The 23822-nt window shown below is 39.8% G+C and overlaps 1 gene segment (V, D, J or C); it reads right to left on the bottom strand.

Moving 5' to 3' along the window:
* Positions 1-22883: 22883 nt before the first annotated feature.
* On the bottom strand, positions 22884-23444 carry LOC106026512 (immunoglobulin heavy variable 3-23-like). The segment is given in 2 exon segments: positions 22884-23206; positions 23316-23444. Coding segments are annotated over 2 exon segments (420 nt in total).
* Positions 23445-23822: the final 378 nt, after the last annotated feature.

Genomic DNA, 23822 nt, shown 5'->3' with positions numbered 1-23822 from the left:
TAATTGGCAAGGCTTTATTCTGGGCTTCTTGATATGGAAATATTTGAAGCTATAGTATATTGTTGTATCCAAATATTTCAAGGAAAAAGACAGACACTATGGTAACTACTATTAAGTCGGGTTATTTGGTGGTGAAGCACTAGATTGCTGAAACAGTCATGCTTTGACCTGTATTGTTATACTGTTATGTCCTGTTTTATCTCAATCTCTCCCTTATTCTTTAAGAAAATTATTTAGTTATTTCTTATGTTTGTTTTAATTAAAGGGAAAAATTTAAAAAAAATAGCAGGATATATAATAGTAACTCTGTTTGATTTCCTATTAACTTGTTTTGAAGTCCTGTAATACTCCCACAATCTTGTTTTGACTGATTAGACACTGTTCCATTCTGTATGATAGTATCAAGTTTGAGGGTATAGGCAACTACTTTGAAGGCAATAAGATTCACTAAGATGCCCATTCTGATTTGACTATTGTCTCCTTTGGAAGTCTTGTAATGTTTACAATGCCTACGTTTTATTGTTCTTGTTCTCTACTGTTTTGTCCAACTTTATAATATCTAATGAGATAGACAATTTTTTTAAGGAAACAAGAGACATCGTTGATAACCATTGTTGATAACCTTGTACTCTGTTTTACATCATGTGCTATGTCTATCCTTGGTTTTGACTGACAGCTTTGTTTTGCCATATTTGACTTTATTCTCTCCCCCCAAAAAAATAATAAGAACTAATGAGTAATAAAATCCAAAATGTGTAAATTTGTTGTAAAAAAAAAAAAGAGGGGAAAAAAGAGCTCTAATGGATATAACAGCAACTGTGTTTAGGGGTGTTAAATATCTGACTATATTAATGTTTTTGGGTCATTGAACACAGCTGTTTGCAGTCTCTCTGTTTGAATGTCCACTTTGTATTCTTTGATACTGTGATTTGAACAACTATTTCTAAGATGATAATATGTAATCTATTAACAAGTGATTTCTTACTGTTTTTTTTTGTAGTTCTGTATTACGTGTACCCTTACACCGCTTTGTTTTGTGTTGTGCTTTTCTCATTTTCCTTTTAAATAAAATTTTAAAAAAATGAAAGAATTAAAATAAGTCTTCTGTAATAAAATCACCATAGTACTGGAATAAAAACAGACCTGAAGATCATTGGAACAGATTAGAAGATACAGCTACAGGTACGAACACACCCAGCCACCTTATCTTTAATAAAGGGACCAAACGCTTCACTGGAAGAAAGATAGTCTCTTTAATAAATGGCACTGGAAAAATCGGCTCTCCATTTATAGATGCAGTTGGCCCTTGGCACAGTCTCTGGAAATGGTTAATCAGCCCTTCACAGGGTGGCACCATGTGTGCCGTCACCACAGTGAGTGCTTGTAGCCACTTCCGTGGATTGGTTAGGCCCAGTTCATCCAGCAGTCACGGAAGGTGAATCCAGATGCTGCACAGGAGAGTCTCAGGGATGGCCCCAGCTGCACCAAGCCTGCCCTCGTGGACTGCACCAGCTTTCCTCACACTAGACACCTAAGTACACAGAAATACTTTGATTTTTATGCTGTATATTTGTAGTCAATCAAAGCAGCAAGACCGTAGATGGCTCGGCAAGTCATGTAGGGACCTCATGAAGTCGTGGCAGGAACTCAGATGGTCAGCAAGTAGCCTGCTTAATTTCTTCTTGGGACAAGAGAAATCCTCTCCCTCAGTTCAGGGCTCTGCACGCTGTATTATGTTGAATTCTAAGTTGACTATCTCAGGGAGCCTCAGTAGCCAGTTGTTATCTATCCACCATCTTTGCTCCTCCCACTGGGGTCTTAATTGTTGTTCTGCAGTCAGGGATACTCTGCACAGCTTCACTCTAATGACCTCAATAGATACCAGGCATTTTTGTATTGGTTACTTGTACAATAAGGATTACAAACATTTGTGAATTTGTGGGCCAGATGAAAGAACTATTAGTATAATTATGAGTGCAATTAACAAAGATTTTTATGAGGAGAAACTAGCAATGGCTGTATAAAGAGCAAGGAATTTTAGAACTTAACATGCCATTGATTGGTCATCTAATATCTTGAATAGTTATTGACATGTTAGAAGAAGGATCAGGAATGTACACATTTAGTTTTTTTAAATTGCATAAGTAACTCCCAAGCTGTTAGAATCCCTTATATCATCTGAGTTGGGGGATATCTCTTTTTATTAATTTTACCATTTTTATTTAGGATTGACCAACTCTTATGTCATTTAAGGTCCATTGGGTATAGTCAGTTAAGGACTCAATATGCATCCTTTACCCTTTTCTCCAGACAAGACCTGGTGGATCTCAGCAAAAAGAACCTAAAAGGAATCTAGCATATTTGTTACTGGTTCCATCTGTATTGTGCCTCAGAGTTTGGCATCCTTTAGACAAGAACAAAATTTAATCAAAGCATTATAATCAGAGTATGTGTACAAAGGCATGCATAATCAAAACATGAGCATTAGAGCTAACAGGAAAGTTAAAGAACTGTTTCTAAGGAAATCCATCTTGCAGGGTCCAGTGGGCTGTCTCCTGAGTGTTGGTCAGTAGTTGTGATGTGAATGTTGTGTATTCTGGCCACATTGAGCTCAAACTATTGTAACTCCAAGCATTGAGTATTGCTATCCAAATATTGCAGTTCCTTTTCCAGTTTGCCTCACAATCCAAAAAGTTATATTTGTAATCCCATTGAGATATTATTGGAATCCTGGCGAGTTAATTTCAATCTACCACCTCCAAAGCAACCCAGGGTAAGAGTAAAGACACAGAGATATGTTCAAAGTTAAGGGCACCCAAGCAGTCATAAATATAGTCCCCATGAGGCTGTGTGGACAAGGGCCTTGATCACAGGCCTGTCCTAGAATTTATTATCTTGTGAAGAAGGGGGTGGCTGAGTGAGTGAGAGTGAAGATGAAGAGAACTACATGAGTAACTTGACCCGGCTATCCAGGTAGGGAGAAGAGCATCTCTACAAAATGCAGGGAGTGTGACACACAGAAGGATTAGTCTGCATAATTCAATTAAGGTAGCAATTGAATTGTTTTTCGAGGCTGTTGCTTTAGTTTCTAATCTGTAAACTTGTGCCATGGGACTCAGCGCCTCTTTATTTCCAGGATCAGCCTCAGTTGCCATTCCTGGAGCTGACTGGCTCTGCAATCCCGCTGTGCTCATATCTTTTACAGAAAGCACTATGCGAGGGAACAGGGGGCTGTCTGATGGCTCAAGAGATTACATACCAGTATCTCAGCTAGCTTTACTTGCAATGCTTAGAGCCAAGAGAAGAGAGAAGGAAATGCTATAGTCAGATCTGCAAACATCAGTATATGGAAATATGCCTCAATATAATCAATGTTGCAACAATTGTACTCAACTCAAGGAGAGTCGCTCAAATTGTGTCCTAAAAATCTAAAGACAAATTTTAGACATTTCAAAGATCTCCAAGAAAATGGAATTTAGGATGTTCAATAGTGCAGACTCAGCTACATTTCAGTAGATGGCATGTCCTAGAATATGTTCTCATCCAAGACTGAAAAAAACAGATACTCGTGGAATACCATGAGAATCAGGAAGAGCACAGTGGTGATGACAGTGGGCCATGTGATTTGCAGATCTGGCTGAGGAGGGGGAGGTGTTTATTTTCCCAGAATGACATTGACCATGATTTCCAGGGTCACATCTGTGACATCTATGTGTAAAGACATCACCTCAGCTCTGCCTTCAAGAAGAGTGCATATGTGCAGATTGTGTATTTCAAACCATTTTCTACTGAACTCCGTGTACATTTGCTTCACAGTGTACCATGATAAAAATAATATCAATAAGAATAAACTTATATATGGCTATTTTATAAAAAATTTCTTTAAATGTATGTAACTAATGAATACAGAATGAAAAGACAAAATAAAAGTTTATAAAGAAAATTGGATACTATATTTTGAAAAGGAAAATGAATATTATGAGACAGGAGCATTTTATCTTGAATATTATCTTAATATACTGATGCATTGCTTGAAACCTGTGCATTTGTATTTGAGAAAAGAGAGGGAGAGACAGAAAGAGAAAGAGAGAGACTAAAGAAAAAGCATGGAGAATACAATTTGATAAATTCTCAATTTCAAAGCTACATAAATAAATTCCAAACAGTTAACATGAACAGACGGAGCTCAGGAAGGACCCTGCCCACTGTACTGAGTCAAGTCCAGGTGTCTCTCTTCCTCTTTCCCTGAGCCCAGAACTCCTCATGGGGCTGAGCTAAGCCTGAGGACCAGGCGTCCTGAGGTGCCAAGGAGAGGAGAGAGCTGCTAAGTCTTAGAACCTGTGCAGAGGGATGGGGATAATTTAATTTTCTAACCTGAAACATTTACTCCTGAAACAAACAATTGCTCTTTATGAAGAGAAAACTAAGAATATCATTCTTAGATAATGATGATGTGACACTGAAAAGAAACTTAACTTCTCAAAATGTACTTTTAATTTTATCACCCCTTTTAGAAAGATCGTATAAAAGAAACCAAGAAAATAATACGTATAAATAAGAAAAACTGTACTTGTGTCTTGTATACTTCCTAAGTCATCTGAACCCTGGGTTTATCTGCTCTCTTCCTGTGATGTGAAGACAGAGAGGAAACGCAACAGGCCTGCAGAAAACCATCAGTTCCTGCTCTGCACCTGCTCCTGGGGCCCTGGGCTGGCCTCATTCAATGGATCTCCATCGCCCCCTGCTCCTCATGAGCGCCCTTGCGGGAAGTTTTGTGTGTCTCGCACAGTAATACATGGCCATGTTCTCAGGTGTCAGGCTGCTCATTTGCAGACACAGCGTGTTCTTAACTTTGTCCCTGGAGATGGTGAATCTTCCCTTCATGGGTGTGTAGTAGGTGTTAGCACCACCGTCACTGATAGTTGAGGTCCACTCCAGCCCCTTCACCAGAGCCTGGAGGATCCAGTGCATTAAATTACTGCAGGTGAATCTTGAGGCCACACAGGAGAGTCTCAGGCACCCTCAAGGCTGCACCAAGTCTCCTACGAACTCCACGAGCTGGTCTTCACACAGCACACCTGCAAAGATAGAGATATTCTGCTCAGGAAACTGTCACAGGGGTCCATTGTGTAACTCACACATTTCCAATTATGTCCTCAGCATTTTTTCTTGTAAATAACTTACCTTTTAATATTGGAAACAGGAAAACCCAGCTCAACTCCAGCTCCATGGTGAGCCATAGGCTCAGTCCTGATCACTGAGTGGTATCAGCCAGGCACCAGGGCTGGGGTCCTCTGCAGAGCTGCAAGGTGAGGGCTAGGCGGTTTTCATCAGCATAGGGAGCCCCTATTTGCATGGCCTCCTGCTATATAGTAAGTTCTGTTAAGGAAGTGTCAGTGAGGGAATCACATGCAAGTGAATTGACAGGTGTTTGGATTATCCCTAGTACTATATATTGAACACATGGTCTCTTTCTATGTGTCTGTGAAGTGACAAACAAATAACATCATCAGTTTTACTTCTATATGTAATTAATTGATTTGATAATTTTATTTATTTGTTGCTGTGAACATAGTGTGACAAGAATAATGACTTATGAGATGTGAGGCACATTTATAAAATTTTTCATGCCCATCCTATGATCCTTGGAACAGTTCTCAAATCTGACAGGGCAGTTTTGAGACAGCATGGTCATGCTTCATGACATTTGCCAAAGGTCTTCTTCTACTTTGAGAATCTGACAGGATTTTTCTCAATTGCATTATATTCACAAATGAGAAGACCAGAAGTATCTTTGCAAACACATGTTCAAGAATCTGTCATCTCACTGTCTTATCTCTGCATTAAATTTTCCACAGTAAATTACCTATTACAACTAGATGCATTAATATTAATGATGGATAAGTGAGATGCATTTTGACATAAACATACAACTTGATAATGCTAAAATAATCATGTTCATTGTCAAGATATGCAACGGATCAGAATGCCTAAATTCTCCTGATGTATTCCATAATGTCTGCTCCTTCATTAAAGATTTTCCTAAACTGAAGTATTTGTTACAGCATCAGACTGTCCATTGTCTACATGACAAAATTAGCTAATTTTCTATGATGATGATCATGAGCATCTTGTATTCCACATCATGTGTATTCCTAAAGTTCTCATTCTACTTTTCAGTATACTTAAGTTCTTATTGCCATCACACAGGAATTCATATTAAGCAGATGAAAAATGCAGATGTAAATGTAATCTCTCACTACCAGGCTCCTTTCATTACTTGGGCTCTGGAGAATTCTTATGTGAGGTGGAGAGGATGCACTGTGGGCCCTCCGCAGTGTGTGTGATGGTCTGACAGCGGGGATATTCAGACACAAAAAGGAGGCCCTCCGTCCTTAACCTCCTTCTCTGCACATCTTTCTGGGTCAACTCCTGAATATCAGGAGATCCCAGCTCTTTCACTAGTCCAGAACCTTCTGACCTGGTCGTATGTGTTCCCTCCTGATCTCAGGCAGCCCCCACTTCTTGGTGTTGAGCACCTGCAGTTGATCCTGAGAGCCCCCTACTATTCGATGCTACTGTGTACATACCTTTAGGTCTGGGAATCCACTTATCTCCCCTATAACCATCTTTCACAGTAGAGCATGGTGGTGTTTCTCATGGATACTGATGTCAGTTTCACAGAGAACCAGTAATTGGCTGTGTCTTTAGACATGCTGAGTTGCCAAGGATGAATTCCAAGCAGTGTTTCTGCTATCAACTATCTTGACACATTCACTAGGTTTCCTTCCTGGTGGTTGAAGCATCCAGCTGCAGTGGCAGCATCCCAGAGCTGGAGAAACCAGATAAAGTACTGGGAGAAAGGGACCGTGAGTGTTTCACTAGGCCAGATCAGATCACTTGCAGCATCAGCAAGAGATAGGAATGTGGGAGAACACAGTGAGTCCTGAAATCAGATGCAGCATCACCACGTCATCCTGTCTAAATTTTTCAGAGTACATATCTTGTAGCTAGCACCAGAAAAAGAAAAAAAAAAGAATGTTTTCATGTTTCCAAAGAGTAAACTTGCAAATTTCTGAGGATCTTTTAAATACTGAGATACAAAAGAAATTAAGTCAGTGTAGAATAAGAGTTTATCTTTTAGCTCCCAAAACATTTGCCTGTGTAGTGCATTCTTATACATGAAGTGATACAGAGACAGAGAATGTGCACACTTGGAGGACAGCCTCTGTGTGAAAGATGCTGACTGAGCCCTCAAAGAAATCAATGATGTCCCTGAGGTCCATTGCCCCAGGCCCAATCCCCCTACTCCATAAAGGACATGTAATGAAGTGGTGGGCAGGGAGCTACGTATGCTTAAAGATGAAGGATGGCTTTGTGGATATGCAAATTAGAACACAGGTCCCAGGGATAAGAGGACTGTGAGGTTCATAGAGCAAGTGTGCATAGGTGCATGTGCATAACACACAAACTCATTTCACATTCTATGTGCATATATGCCCACCAGTTTTCAGGTCCTGGCTTATATCCATGGTCATTTTACATTCTGTATTTGCTCATACCATCATTACCATATTCCAGGATTTGGAAGCCCTCAGCTAAATTCTGTCATCTCATGGAATTTGGAAAATATATATCAGACACAAAAGTTCTCATAAATTGTTTAGCCTATTAGAGTTATCTGATTATATTTCTCTTTGTGCATGGGAGATGTACTCATAATAATGTATTTTCATGGTTTTATGTTAAGATACATTTATTTTCACCTCAAAGTTCCTTACTTTTTTCTACCTTTTGTCAGGGCTGAGAATTCCTGAGTGAGTCATGATGGAGATCTGAGCCCAGCTCCATCCCTCCTCACTGGGAGACCCTGAGCATGGGGACTGTGCATTCTGACCTTCAGTGTAAAGAGGCATAAATGCGATGCAGAGATCACTCTGGATGTGACCTCTTCAGCAGGGAGTCACAGTATCCAGTATCATCTCCACTGCCACGAGAGCCATTTGTCTACTTTGGACACAGAATAGGCCTCAGGAGCCCACAACTGTGACACCAGAAGATGCCTTCTCTGCTGTGCTAATGAGCCACACGTGTCTGGGACAAGTCTCTGCCTGGGCTATTCATGGACTGCTGTGTATCCATTATCCTGAAAATATCTTTCATTCCTAGCTTCTCATTAAGAGAGACTTTAACCCCGCATATTAAAATTGGTTTACATTACTTTTTATTTTAAATTTTTGTTTTTATTGGCACATATTTGATGCACATACTGATTGCCTTCATCATGGGTAGTTAATATGTGTGCACAACATACTTTGGTGTTTTATTCCCTTTTCCTGCCCTCCAAAAATCTAATAATAATAATAATTACCACCTGATGGCAGGTAACACTTATTTCAACATTAGTAAGGATGAATAGATTAAAAAAGTTCACAGGGACCTACAGTGTAATAGTGGACATATAGGCAGAGCTATCCTGACTGTGTGGGACAACAGCTGAACACTGACATCCAGTAGTACTCCAATATATAAACATAAGGGTGGGGCTGGAGCTCACTGGTACACTGCTTTCCTTTCCTTTGTGTGGCCCTGGCTTTGGTCCCTGGCACCATAAAAATAAATACACAAGAAAATTCAGTTTGGTTTAACTTGCTTAATGGATTTGTTAATAGGTAATTAAATGTTTAAAGTTTCAACTTACTGCAAGCAATGTTACATGTAATCTTGCAAATGTAAGTAAATGAGAAAGAGTGGATCTCATATTTTTTAAACAAAGAGAAGAGCAAAACAACAAAACTGACCCAACTGCAAATTAATTAAGTTTCTAGACTCCATCAAACAATTGAAGTTAAAAGCAAATAAAAATTTGAAATCTAGAGCTGGAGAGTCAATGTCCTAAAAAAAAGAGATGAGCTTCAACAGCCTAGGAAAGAGGTCACACTGTAATATGTCACTAGGAAATTAAACTGGAAGCAGTTTCTAGGTTTTCTGCAACTCTGTCCTTCTTTCACCTGCCTTCACTCTGGAACTGTGCTGGGAGTGTACACTGAAGCTCATTTTTACTGTAAAGTAACAGGCGAAATGAGTTTCAGAATCTTCACACAGCTTACATTTTCTGAGGAATAAGTAAGACATAATGATGCTTACTATCCTCACTACTGCTTAATTTTGCCTTTTTTTCTTTCACCCACTGAAACATGTGGGAGCTTTTAGTTAAACATGTTTGTTATTATAATTTGCTGCATATGTACAGATTAGTGGGCTTCATTTTGCATCTTTAAATGTACATAAACATACTTAGATTAAATTTATCCTCTTTCTCTGTTCAATTTCCCACTTCTCTGTGATTTTCACCCTTTTTTAAGCTGCCTTCTTTTATGTGATCAATTTTTTTTATTGGTACCAGGGATTGATCTCACAATTGTGCACTTGCAAGGAAGGCGCTTATGCCACTGAGCTAAATCCCCAGGCCCATACAACCATTTTTGATTAAGTTAATTTTCTTGATGATAACTTTGATTATCTGAAGACTGTGTTGAGATTTTTCATTCATTTGATCATTGCATTTGTAGCTTTATTTTGTAGAATATATAATATTCTCTATATACTTTGAAGAAATTCATCTCTCACAAATGCATGTTGTGAATGTTTTCTATTAGTCTGGGACCTGGCTGTATATTGTGTTTGTACAGCTTTTTATGGATACCTGCAGCATGTTTATGTTTTAGGGTTGGTTTTTGGCTTTTTAAAATTTTCCTTTTTAAAAAACTTTTATTTATTTATTTTTAGGAATTATGGCTTTTATTACGTTTATGCCAAGCACCTAAATTATTTGTATGGCTTCAGTTTGTGCCATAATTCGAGCCTTCAATGTCCCACAGTTGTAATTTGAAGTTGGTCCCCTACCTATGGCACTAAAAAGACATATCCCAGGAGTGGGGTCCAGAAGTAGTAATGTAGGCCACTAAGCAATTGTTTTTATAGGAGATATAAGGACCCCAGCTCTGAAGTATGAGAGCTGCACAGGCAAGGAAAAGTTCATTGGAAACCCTGATCCAAAATGAAGCTTTTGCCTTTTAATTTACCTAACTTAAGAAATGAATCCCAGTCCCATGGAGCTGAATCATACAATGTACAAATAAACAGAAGATTGCACTGTGCATGAAGGGTTTTTTTTTTCAAAGTGATACACTCTCACTGTGCCATGTACATAAAACATGTCCTCAGTGGCCTGAGAGTTGGTATGCAGGAGGAATTGGTTCTTGCCTGTGTCAGCAAGGATGAAGATGTAGCCCCGGAAATCTGGGTTTTAGCCTGTGCTCCCTATCGAGTACCCCATCCACTATGGAGCTATCTCTGGAGTCAACCACATGCAATTTGTGACCTAGCTACTTATGGAACCCGTGTAAGAGGGTCTGTGTGGGCTTCAACAGGCTAGGTCTTGGTGTGAGTGCACTCATAACCCCTACCATTTGCTATTTTGTCCATTTTCTTCTAAACTCACCCAAATGTCAATTTTGAAAATGTTACTTTTCCACTCTCAGTCTCCCATGTGTCACTTTCTTTAGCATAACCTTCCGCTTAATTCCAAAGTGTCTGATCATACAGGATGCTTAAGGAGAAACAAGTCTTAATGAGTCTTTCCCACCCCACACCCAGGCACTTGTAAGGAAATGGGGGCACCAGGACCCTCACTGAGGGAAGCTGCTCTCAGGTACAGAAGCACCCATAGTATCTGCATGGTGCCAGCAGAGTCGAGACTCCCACACTGCCCTGGTCTGTGAGTGGATTTCTCTTGCCAGCACCCAGAGTGATTTGTGTGTGAGCCTGGGAAGTAGAAGAGGAGAGACAGGGTGAGAGCTGACTCTATGCAGTGGGCCATCCTGACTCTGGCAGTGTTGCTCAGAGATTCAGTTCTGACTGAGTGTTCTCGTTACCTCTGATTGCATGGGTCACTGCTGTAGTTTATGGTCATGTAAACAAAATGTTCAAAATTTTCCTTTACTAAGAGGCCATCATACTGTGACTATAATTTTAATTTTTGGAGAGTCACTTCATGGAAACATTCTTGATCATGTTTCTGACTCTACTATGACCCACAAATCTGGAGACACTGTGTGACTGTCATTGTCCATCGTCCAAATTTTCACAATCAGGACTGAACGCTAAAGAAAAGTGAACAAGGAAACAGAAGGAAACTAGAGATTTCTGGGATTTTCTGATGGGAGAATTCAAAAGTTACAATAGAAGAGATAGATCTACATCTCAGGTGGTGATGTATTCGGAAGGTGTCCTCAATTTTGACTTTGAAAGAACAGACGCACCTTGGGCATCATATCAGAAAAAAGAAATCTCAGTCTTTAACCCCAGGACACCCCAGTGATGATGCTGGTCCAGCTCAGGTGCAGAGCAGGAGGAGGCGGAGGAGGTGCATCTCACTCCCAGGAGGATTATGACTCTGAGCTCCATCATCATATCTGAGGGACAGTGGCCTGTGTGTGAGAACCTCAACGCAGCTCTGCCTTCAGGAAAGAGGCATCTGTGTGGGTTGGATGTGCAAATGATTTTCTTCTCTCCATAGTGTATGTTCCTGTTTCAAAGAAGAACATGATCAAATGAAAACATATATTAAAAAGCCATAACAAAAGAATAATAGTAAGTATGCAAGTCTATTCAATTATGTTAGCACAACTAAGGTATATGCGACTAATATGTGATAATTATACAATTAACTGAGGTAAGGTACTGAGATGAAACAAAGGAGAAGCATAAAGGCAGAAATATGAGAATCTATTTAAGAAAGAAATGATGAAAATTATGAAACTAGAGTATTTGACCTCACATATTCTTGTTATTTAACACTTTGGAATCAAAAATGGAGAGAGAGAGAGAGAGAGAGAGAGAGAGAGAGAGAGAGAGAGAGAGAGACTGAGAGAAACAGGAAGAGACAAAGTTGGACAGAGAGACACAGACAGAGACACAGAGAGATTACACGGAATTAGGCTGTATTTTATGACTCACTAAATTCTAAGAACCAAAACGAAGATGCATGTCTAAGTACAAATCACTTTCCTTTGTTAGAATGAGAACACAGAAGCCTGAAAACTCTGCCATGAGTGCAGTCAGGCTGCCCATCTTCCTCTCACAGGGAGCCCGGTCTCATCCTGGGTACCAGATCTCCTGCGGTGGCCAAGCAGAGGTGATGGTTGTGTGTTCTCAGACACTGTACACACAGATGGGAAGCATTTAATTTACTAATTCAGACCTTTTATTTCTACATAAGACAACTCCTCATCATCAGGGAAAAGTTAGATGAATATTTAAGGCTGGGGATTTAGCTCAGTGGCATAAGTGCCTACCTGGCATGCATGACGCTGTGAGTTCAATCCTCAGTATGGGGAGAAAAACTAGATGACTTTTTAGATGGTTATGACTTAACACTTAAAAGAAACTATTTCTGAAAAACTCATAAATTTTTTTCAAGATGGATACAAGTGTTGTTTTTTCATTAAGTGAAATTCATTCAAAGGAGATTAAAAAAGTCAAAACATGAGTACACACATACGACATTAGATTTAACAGAAAATGTTTAATTGGACTCAGCATAGGCCATTTGAAGCCTCTCAATTTCAGGGTCTCCTCAGGTCACACAATTAAAGCAGCAAAGAAATGCCATGAAGCCCTCACTGGCCAGCTTCCTATCCAATACCTGCTCCGGGGCCCGGACTGTTTCTCCGTGGGACACAGGGTCCCAGCATGTTCCCAGTGCCTCAGCCCAGAGGGTTGTGTCTTGGCTCACACTGGTGTTCCTTCACTGTGAGTCTGGCGCAGTAATACAGCCGTATCCTCAGGTCTCCGGCTGCTCATCTGTACATAGAGCATGCTCTTGTTGTTCTCTCGGGAAATGGTGAATCAGCCCTTCACAAAGACAGTGTAGCAATACTACTATCAGAGTTTATGTGAGAGATCTACTCCAGCGGCCTCCCCAGAGACTGGTGGACCCAGCTCATTCAGGAGTCACTGAAGTTGAATCCTGAAGTTGTACATGAGAGTTTCAAGGGGAATCCAAGCTGCAACAAGCATCCACTGGCCTCAACCAGGTGCACTTTAGCCTGGACACCTGCAAACACAGGGACATCCTATTCAGGAAACTGTCACAGATGTCCACTGTTTATCCCAGTCAAGTCTACATTCCTCATCCCATATACTTCCTTCTCAGTAATTTACCTCTCAGAAGTACAAACAGGAAAACGCAACTCAACCCCAAATCCATAGTGATTGTATGTGCTGTGTCCTAATCACTAAGTAAGAAACAACTGGGCACCAGAGCTGGGCTCCTCTGCAGAGCTGCAGGGTCAGAGCTGGGCTGGTTTTCACCAGCACAGAGAGGCCCTATTTGTACGGCCTCCTGCTATATAGACAGCGCTGTGGTAGGACATTCAGAGCAGCCAGTGTCCACAGCAGAAGTGAATGTGCTGGACAAGTTTGGAAAAAAAGATACATTCAAGAGAATGTGAAAACTCATAGCCAGGGATTTAGCTGAGCAGCACTGTGCTTGCGTGGTGCTATTCTGTGAGTTGGCTCCCCAATACACACACACACACACACACACACACACACACACACACACACACACGCACACACAAACACATACAGAGACAGAGACAGAGAAAGAGACAGATACAAAGACAGACAAAAAGAGAAATAAAAAACCTCAATTAATAGCGTCCCTTTGTGTTTTCAACTCTACATCAGATTTGGTTTTTATCCATATGCACAAATCATGCCTTTTACATTGGTGATGTTTGCTTTGTAAACATGTGAAATGTTGAGTGTGATAAGCAGCTGTGTTCTCCATATAGGATCAGATGCTGTGTGAATGTCACCCCCACTGTCTAGGGCTCTGCTCTCCTGGTCTGTAAGCAAACTGATTTCCCAACCAGCTACTGGACTCTCCCGTTGCCATGTGCAGACCCCTCTCCCTGTGGGGAGAACATACGTGACTGCGCTGTGTTCTTCTCTTTTCTGAAAGGAAACAGCATCAGCCTTCTTGTGGAGCCTGCTAACGAGTTTCTTCATTTCCCCTATCATTATCTTCCTCTGCTCCATTTTTTCTACTTTAATTTTTAATTTTTAGTTCTTATTAATTTTTATTAATTGCATTTACAGTATATAATGGATACATTCATTCTAGACCCTTATGCATGTGCCTAAAACACTTTAATTTTTTATTCATCAGATTCCCTCTAATGTCTCTCCATTTCTTAGGTCCCTTTACTCTTGCTCTTTTTAGCTCTCCTTTATTTTGCTTTTTGACCTATTTATATAAATGTTTTCTTGTATAAAATGAGCCATGAAATAATTACGCTTTTCTAATTTATTTCACCTACATACTGCAAAAATTTTTCCAGCTATCACTTTAACAGTTAACTGCTATCAAGAGTATATGAAGAGACCTCAAAAAATTAGATCCTCTCCAAATAAGAAAAGGATATTTGAAATGAAGAGATTCTTTTCTGAGGCAAAAGTAGAAAAGGTCAATAAATGAAATATTTTCAACAGTTAGCAATCAAGAGAAGCAATCTCAAACCTTCAACATCCTACCTGATTAGTTAGTCTACAATATAACTTGGTGTGTGCTTCTTAATTTTGTGCAATTACATACAGTGGGTTGTAAACACCCTGTTTTCATTCTGTGCCACAGATGCCTCTTCCTTTTCTTCCCAATATTCTAGTCCATCAATTTCACATGAAAACCTTTCCACATTTCTTTTTCATCTATTTTTATCCAACATTCTTTATAAATTTCTTATCACTGTATGTTTGTGGTAGGTAATGGTTACGTGTCAAATCTTCCTTTTATCATTCCCTCAGCACAAGATTTCTTCACCTTTCTGCAGAGGGGACTTTTCAGTTCCTTAACAAGTTTATTCTGTTCTTCACATTGTTTCTAATGTGTGTCTCTTATTTTAGACAGATCATGTGATATTTAACTTTCTTTGAATTATTACTTTGCTCTTATTGTCTCAAGATTCAACTACTTTCATAAAATTAGTTCGAGTTTACCTCTATTTTGTAGGTATACCACATTTTCTGACTTTGCTTAGCCTCATGAATATAAATAGGTCATTTGCCTATTTATCTACTGTGAGTAATGTATCACTGTAATATGATGACTTTAATACTGCATCATCAAACATGATTCACAGTCATGTATAAACATAACAGTTGTTAACAAAATAAAGCAATTATATATTTCGTCTATTTGTTTCATGTTTTAAAACTTTGCTGATCTTTTTTAATGCACTTGTGAGACAAACATAGATTCCTGCAATTTTGTTTGTGATGTTACACTTGAAAGAGTTTCATGCACTTCAGCGTCACCACACTTCTGTTAAATTATCTATTTTATAAAAGGCCAAAACACTTTTGAAGCCATGCTGGGTCTGGGAGGAGAAGCAAGAAGAAAAAGAGGCCAATTTTCCCTTCCCGTGACCTGGCACAAACTATGCAGGTCCTGCAAGAGAACAAGTCAAATTCAGTCTTCCCATGACTCAGTGCAAATTATGCTTGTCCACGGAGGTGTAACAAGAAGAACAAGAGAGAGACACATAAGATGATGTACTTAGGGGCATCACTACAAGTCTATACTGTATTTTAATAACTTGTTCTATTATAAACATTGAAAAGGATTTTTTCCTCTTTGAAAAAAGGATATAAAATGCAAAATGCACAGTGTTAATAATGAACAATAAAGCCTAGAGTTTAGCTCAGTAGCATAAGTGCCTGCCTTGCAAGCACTTGGTCCTGAGTTCAATACCGGTACCAAAAAAAAAAAAAAAAAAAAAAAAGAAAGAAATGGACAATAACAAAATATATTACACAGTTTTCTTAACAGTATTTATTGTTGTTTGTGGGCTTTAGACAACAAATCAATGATGCTGCGTTTTAGTTGATATATTATGTAGTATGGATTTTACAATTTGTTTCTTTTCTGTTTCTATTATTCCATAGCAGCATTTTGTTTGTTTTTTTTTTTTTCAGCACCAGATATCAAACTCACGACTGAGCGCTTTCAAGGCAGGCTGTTATGCCGCTGATCTAAATCCCCAGCCTCAATAGTATCATTTTTTAAAATGTCATAGCCTATAATAATAAAATGCTGGAATACATGTCCTCTTGTGGTAGATTCTGTGCTGTGTGTCTCGAGCGCCGCCTACTGGTCCTAAGCACCCCTGCACGGAGGTTTATGACTGGCTCCCACTGAGGTTTCCCTCACTGTATCTCTCACACAGTAATACACGGTCGATTATTCGGATCTCAGGCTGTTTATCTGCAGATACAGCATGGTCTTGCCGTTGTCTCTGGATATGGTGAATCCGTCCTTCATGGAGTCTGCGTAGTTTGTGCTACCACCATGGTACCTAATCTCTGAGATCCACCAGCCCCTTCCCTGGAGCCTGCCGAATCCAGCTCAACCAGTAGTCACTGAAGGTGAATCCTGAAGCCACGCAGGAGAGTCTCAGGGAATCCCCCACCAGGCTGCACCATGCCTACCCCAGATTCCACCAGCTGCACCTGAGCCTGGACACCTGCAAACACAGAGACATCCGGCTCAGGAAACTGTTACTGAGGTCCATTGTATAATGCACACATTTCGACAGATGCCCTGGGCATATTTGTTCTGAATAATTTAACTTTGAAAATTGAAAACAGAAAAACCCAGCTCAGGGCCAGCTCCATAATGAGCCATCTGTGCTTAGTACTGATCAATGAGCAGGAAAAGCTGGACAGCAGGCCTGGGCTGCTCTACAGAGCTGCAGGGTCAGGGCTGGGCTGGATTTCATCAACAGAGGAAGCCCCTATTTGCATGGCCTTCTGCTATGTAGAGGGCTCTTGGCATGTAAAATTAACACAGGGCTGTGCCCTCCTCGGATTTGACTGTAGTGGGAGAGTGGCAACAATGATTTCACTCAAGATGATCTGAGAACTCCCTGTGAGATAATGTCTTGGTATCTCAATCTCTTCATGTCCTTTTATTTCTCCCCCATGCTTTCAAATCGCAGCTTTCCATACTGTCCCACATCCTGGTTTATCTCTTACTAAAGTCATTTTACTCTCTCACAGTGGCCCCAGAGTTTGAAACCTCTCCTGTATTAATTTAAAAGTCTGAGACAAATAGCATTGAAATGAACTACGAATCAGATTTAGACAACTCTGCCCAGTTTGTACTTAGAAACTTAACCATGCTCAGTGCTTCTCCAATTGCAGTGTTGGGTCGGGCCTGGGGTGAAGATTCCCAGTCCACAGAGCTGATTGGAAGAAGTAACAACTTGAACAAAGCACAAAAATGCCACTAGAGCATTTCTACCTCATGACTCACAATTATCCTCTTTGATCTCATGTCACTATGATACAAGGTCACAATTTGACAAGGTTCTGGAAGACTCATCCACACAGCTGTTACCTGACTCCATATAGGTGAGAACACAAGCCTGGTGGCTCCCACACTGGCATTCTCAGGGCATGGCTCTTCAGGCCAGGGTTTGTGGCAAATGGGGCAATGCAGATCTGCAAGGCTGGGTGCTCAGGCGCCTCTCTGTGCCAGCACTCACTCCACCTTGTGCTGGTGTTGCCTCTGTGGGGGCCTCTGCAGTGTCCTCCCTCCTGCAGTGTTTCCTGCCTGCGCCTGAAATGCCACGGCTTGGTTTCAAGGCTGGATGGAAGCATCCATGCACCAAATATCTTAAGATCTGCGCCCTGTACAAGGAGTGTGCAATGGAGTCCATGGACAGACATGGTCTGTGAACACTGCCATATAAGTTACTGAGGCCCACATTTCTCTTGGAAACACAGGTGCCATACATGCAGTTAGTGAAGAAAATCCCCCCCCCCCAAATATTTGTGGCTAATACTTGAGAAAACCCTGACAAATGAGAATGGAGATCACAGATTGACCATCAATGACCCTGTCAGTCTCTCAAGTCCCTGCACTCTGCTTTTGTGGTGAGAGTGACAGACTCTAAATGCCATTTGGGTCAGTTTCATATTTTCCTGTGAATCAGAATCTGGCTTCTCTCAGCCTGTGCTGCTCTCCCTATCACATGATCCCTTCACAGGACTTGAGTGTTCACTTTAGTAAATCTTATGTCATTTATAACTTGGCAGGTCTGGGAAATTTCCTACTTGCTAAGTTCTCCTTCCTTTGAGTTCTTATTTGACTCTGTCCTGTTGCTCCTTTCAATCACTGTATCATTAGAAATGAACTCTATATTGCTGTTTCTCCACACCAGGTCTTGTCTCTGTATTATGCTTATATATCTATGCATGGTGTCAGCATCACTGAGTCACTGAGATTTTCCTGTAAGTTTAGAAGTCTAAATTAGGTTTTTGCACTGTTTGTTTTTTTCCAGAAATGCATTAGGTGTTATAGAATTGATTAGTCTTTTTAATGGCACTCTGCTTGAATTATACCCATAATCAGTAAGATCAGAGTTTACAATTACAATTCAGGGAAAGTGTACATATTAAACTATTTCTGATTCTACTATAACAGTGCTTAAACTGTGTGTTCATCATGATAAAAGGAAGTTTATGACTATTCTAATTATTCATCATATATTTCATTACCCCATAGTCTATGGAAGCGGTAGGTATATATTCAGAGTGCAATTACTGTGAAAAGTTTGGATGTTATATGTCACCAGAGTCACAGAGCAGGGGAAGTTTGTATTCATTAGGCTTTTTCAAAGCATTCTCATGCAGCAACAAGAACATTAAACTCATTTCTCTCAGGGCAAAGAATATACATGTTTATGTAAAATTTCTTTGATTATCCTTTTTAATTAGTAAACTTTTAGGAAGTTAGTTGCCATGAGGAATTTTGTAGGTACATCAGCTTCTATGATTTTATGCAAATGTGAACTTTCAATACTCTTAATTAATTATCTAAAGATATAAATCCAATGAAGAATTCATTTTGTAAATTTTAAAAGATACTAAACTACTTAGAGCAGCTGTGAAATCGCACAATCTCATCCTCTTGCTGAGGGCGCTAATGTCAGTGCATCATCATCATTCTGTGTTCTGCCTGCCATTTTTACCCTAATCTTACAGTGCAGCATAAAGCAACAAAAACCTGATATTATTTAACCAAACTTTGAATGTAGATATAAACACTGTGATTTATTTGAAGCTTAAGAGGATTTTCTAATGAAAGGAAATCCACAAACGGAATAGGGAAATCTCTAGTCTCTTTGACCAGGTCAGGGTGTGGGGAATGCAAGAATGAAAAGGGATGGCAAAATATGAGATTTAGGGAAAAATTTGCCACTAACAATGTACTGCTGGTTGAAGGCTTAGCGGCATGTACTCACCAATAATGAAGTTTTAAAATTTGAATTGGAGACATTGTTGATATCTAACAGATTTCAGTAAGATTGTCAATGATTCGGGTTGATAGATATAAAATGTTACATAGTATAACTTGCATGAAGAAGATGTAATGAAAGGCACACAGGGCCATCATTACTACATTTCCATAGGGAGAAGTGGGTCACAGGAGGATGAGGAGTGAGGAGTACCAGGTTCTCAGCAGCAACGGTCTCCATGAAGCTGCTCCTATGCTGGGACCTGGAAGGGCTGGCTCCAGGGAACCCTGAGCCCCCTGAGGGATCCTCAGGTCCCTCAGAAAGAACTGCACAACCCTACGCTATCAGAAGCAGGATCTGCGGGTCCTGATCGCTGAAGAGGTGAGGATTGTGACTGGGCTCACACTGAGTGCCCCTCACTATGGCTCCAACTTCCATCCAGACTGTTACCAGATTCCCTGAGCTTCACTGCGACCTGGGCCAGATGACCACAGCAGAATTTTATTTGATTCAAGTGATGATTGGGATCCTGCAGACTGGAGAATGTGTTCTCCTTTAAAAGTAAACTGAGACTTCAGAGGTAAGACAAAGACATAAAAGCACAGTGTCGGGGATAAGAATCATATGCAGAAATTTCTAAACCTGACAGTGAACAACATCCACCTTCCTTTAAATGTGCTCTTTGTCTATATACATGAAACAAAGTTGCAGATAGAATATACTGAGTTGAAAAAAATAGATGAAGGTAGTTTATTATATATCTGTACTGGTACAGAAAAAAATGATAGATATTTGGAGATGAAGAATTTTATACTTTCAACTGCTTTTAAATAAAAAAAGAAACACTTTTTTCATGAAACAACCTTTTGAGGTGACTGTCAAAAAAGAAAAGAGCAAAAGAGCATTTTTGTCTTTCTTTTCTATTTTTTCTTCTTTCTTTTTTAAATACTGAAATGAGTCTAAAGATCAGCAAGATCCTTATTTTCCTTAATGGGCACTTAGTCCTATAACATCAGTGCACCCTCTAAATAAAAGTCCATGCATGTCACTCAGTCACACAGTAGTTTGAGAACAAGGACAGAAGGAAAGAATAATGAATCAGTGGTTTAAATTTTATGATCTGTGCCAAAAAACCTTGATAGAAATTTGTAAAATTACACACTGTAACAAATTTGACAATTTTTCTAATGTCTGAGTAGTTTTGAAATGTCATACATTTCAATATCATAATTGAGTGCTTTAGTTTATTATAATCTTTATGATAATCCAAATAACTGCAAAATTAAACCTATGTAAGGCCTCAATGTTACAATAAATATTACAAACAAAATTAGAGATATATTCTACTTGGAGAAGACTGTGTAATGGGCATTTTCATAACTGCAGATAAGAGTACATCTGGAAAAATTTTTGCATGGTAAATCACTGTGAATTTCATGATGGAAATCACTATTTTTAATGCACCACATTTAATGAGACCTCTTGATATCATACTAGATATCTGTATAGTCCATATCTCTACAGATTTTAGTATTTGCCTCTATATCCATAAACAAATTTTGTTGTCTATTTTAAATTCAAGTGAGTATAATAAATGAGCAGCATTGAATACATAAGCACTCAACTATATTTCAGTTGAAGCTTCCAGTTTCTCATGCAGTTCAATCAGTTTTGTACTTCAAAAAATGTGTGTGTAAAGCCTCCATCTAACACTTGAGGAAATCAGATTACCCTTCAATGCCAATGTGACAAATATTTGGGGCAGTGGACTTACCATTTGTCAACTTGCTCCCTCTCCCACAGCTTCACAGCCCCACAGTCAAGTTCAGTGAAGGTCAGCACGAAGCTCAGGGGCCTCACAGCATCCTTTCCATTGTCTCTTCTCACCTGGAATTGGTTTTGTTTTGTTTTGTTTTGTTTTGTTTTGTTTTGTTTTGTTTTGTTTTGTTTTGTTTTTGACTCTGGGAATCCAAGCCAGCACCTCCCCTCCCTGGTAAGCGGCGGTAGTTTAGCCCACTGCAGCCCTTCCAGGGGGAGAACTAGCAGTGTCTCCTGAGATCCACGCCATGCTGGAACTTAGGACTCTGGGAAGCCAAGTCAGTACCTACCCTCTCTGGTAAGCGGGATAGTTTAGCCCACTGCAGCCCTTCCAGGGGGAGAACTAGCAGTGTCTCCTGAGATCCACACCATGCTGAAACTTAGGACTCTTGGAAGCCAAGCCAGCACCTCCCCTCCCTGGTAAGCGGAGGTAGTTTAGCCCACTTCAGCCCTTCCAGGGGGAGAACTAGCAGTGTCTCCTGAGATCCTCGCCCTGTTGGAGCTTAGGTCTCTTGGAAGCCAAGCCAGCATCTCCCTCACCTGGAATTGTTGTCAGATGATTTGATGTGCAGGTGACAGTCATTGTTGTGTACTCAGCCAGCCTTGGTTTAAGGAGCCACTGCTTTCTCTTTCCCACATATGTACACTTGTTTTCAATTTATTTACAATATGTGCTGTGCCATTTAGATTTTCATTTTATTTGTTTCTTTGAATAAATTTACTACACTGAAACACTTCAGGTGATAGTTAAAAAATACATGAAGATTTGATCCAGTGTCATCAGAACTTTAATATAACTGCATATTTCAGGCATTTATTAATGATCTTTAATGGAAAAAGGAAAATATATGAAATAATCAGTATGTGAACTTTATCAGTGATGTTGCACCAAAACAAACTTTGAAACTTAAAAATCATAGAATCAACTAAAAATTCACGACTCTTTAAATCTGTAAAGGCCTTGATTCTTGGTATCACCAATTTTATTGAATTAATTTCTCACTCAAGTGTGTAGATTAAGTTTTTTTTTCATACAACATGATGTGATTTTTCACTGTGAGTTGATGGGAATGTCACTTTTAGTTTTCATACAGCTGACAGATAGTTCTTGTTTTTATCTTATTACCTTAGTAGATTCTGGCTATGTGCATACCATACCCAACCTATGGCCTATGACATATACATATACATATATATATATATATATATATATATATATATATATATATATATATACATATATACAGAAATACATATAAATACAGTCATGTATTATAACCATTCTTACAAGTTTACACTGTATTTTTCTAAATTGTTTATGTATGATATGAAACACTTAAAAAATTTTTTCTTCACTATGCAAAGGATAGGAAATGCAAAATTCACAATCTGAATAACGGATTTCCTAATTGTATTACGGTATTTTATTATGTTAACTGCTTTTGGGGTATTTCTAAGTGGACAATGAATTATTTGGGTTTTTATGTGGCATTTTACATAGTTTAGATTTTAATTCTTTGTTTCTCTGCTCTTTCCACTACTTGTATACTTACTTTTTTAAATGTCATGAAGCCTGCCTGAAACAAAATGCTTTAATACTTGTACCCTTGGGACACACTCTGTGTTCCACGTGTCCCGCGCGCCCCCTGCTGGTCCTAAGAACCCCTGCACGGAGGTTTTTGTCTGGGCTCACATTCATGTTCCCTCACTGTGTGTTACACAGTAATACACGGCCGTGTCCTCGGGTCTCAGGCTGTTCATCTGCAGATACAGCGTGTTCTTGCCGTTGTCCCTGGAGATGGTGAATCGGCCCTTCACGGAGTCTGCGTAGTTTGTGCTACCACCATCATTTCTAATCCATGTGATCCACTCCAGCCCCTGCCCTGGAGCCTGGCGGATCCAGCTCATGTGATAGCTACTGAAAGTGAATCCCGAGGCCATGCAGGAGAGTCTCAGGGACCCTCCAGGCTGCACCAAGCCTCCCCCGGACTCTACCAGTTGCTCCTGACACAGGACACCTGCAAACACAGAGACATTCTGCTCAAGAAGCTGTCACAAATGCCCATTGATTATCCCACTAATGCCACTCACTTACTCATTTGGTATTTATTATTTCTCATGAATTACCTTTTAAAGTAGCAAGAAGCAACACCCAGCTCAGCACCAGTTCCATGGTGAACCTTCTGTGCTCAATGCCAATCACCAAGTGGCAAAAGCTGAGCATCCAGGGCTGGGCTCCTCGACAGAGCTGTAAGACTGGGCTGCTTTTCATCAGCACAGCGAGGCCCTATTTGCATGCCATCTTGTATAATACGGCCAGTTCTATTCTTGAAGTCTCAGAGAGGGAAGAGTTCAAAGCACATGAGAGTGTTTTGAGATTTTTTTTGTAATATCCCTAGTGTACAGAACTCATGGTTCCTTCCTATGTGTAACCTCATCTGCTTTTTTATTCTTACCAATATGTTATTAATGGATTGGGTAACTTCGCAGGAGCACAGATGTGTACATAGAATGAGAAGCATAATGTTCTGTGGCATGAGACATCATAGGCTATAAAATCATGCTCTCTGTGAGGTGCTACAGCCTTCTCACAGAACACAATGGCTTGTTGAGGACTTCCAGCACAGACTGTTC

Source organism: Cavia porcellus, unplaced genomic scaffold (assembly GCF_034190915.1).
Source record: "Cavia porcellus strain 051 isolate PalLab524CR breed Dunkin Hartley unplaced genomic scaffold, mCavPor4.1 scaffold_8, whole genome shotgun sequence".
NCBI lineage: Eukaryota > Metazoa > Chordata > Mammalia > Rodentia > Caviidae > Cavia > Cavia porcellus.
Note: the sequence above shows the minus strand (reverse complement) of the source record. Positions and strands in the feature narration are given on the sequence as shown.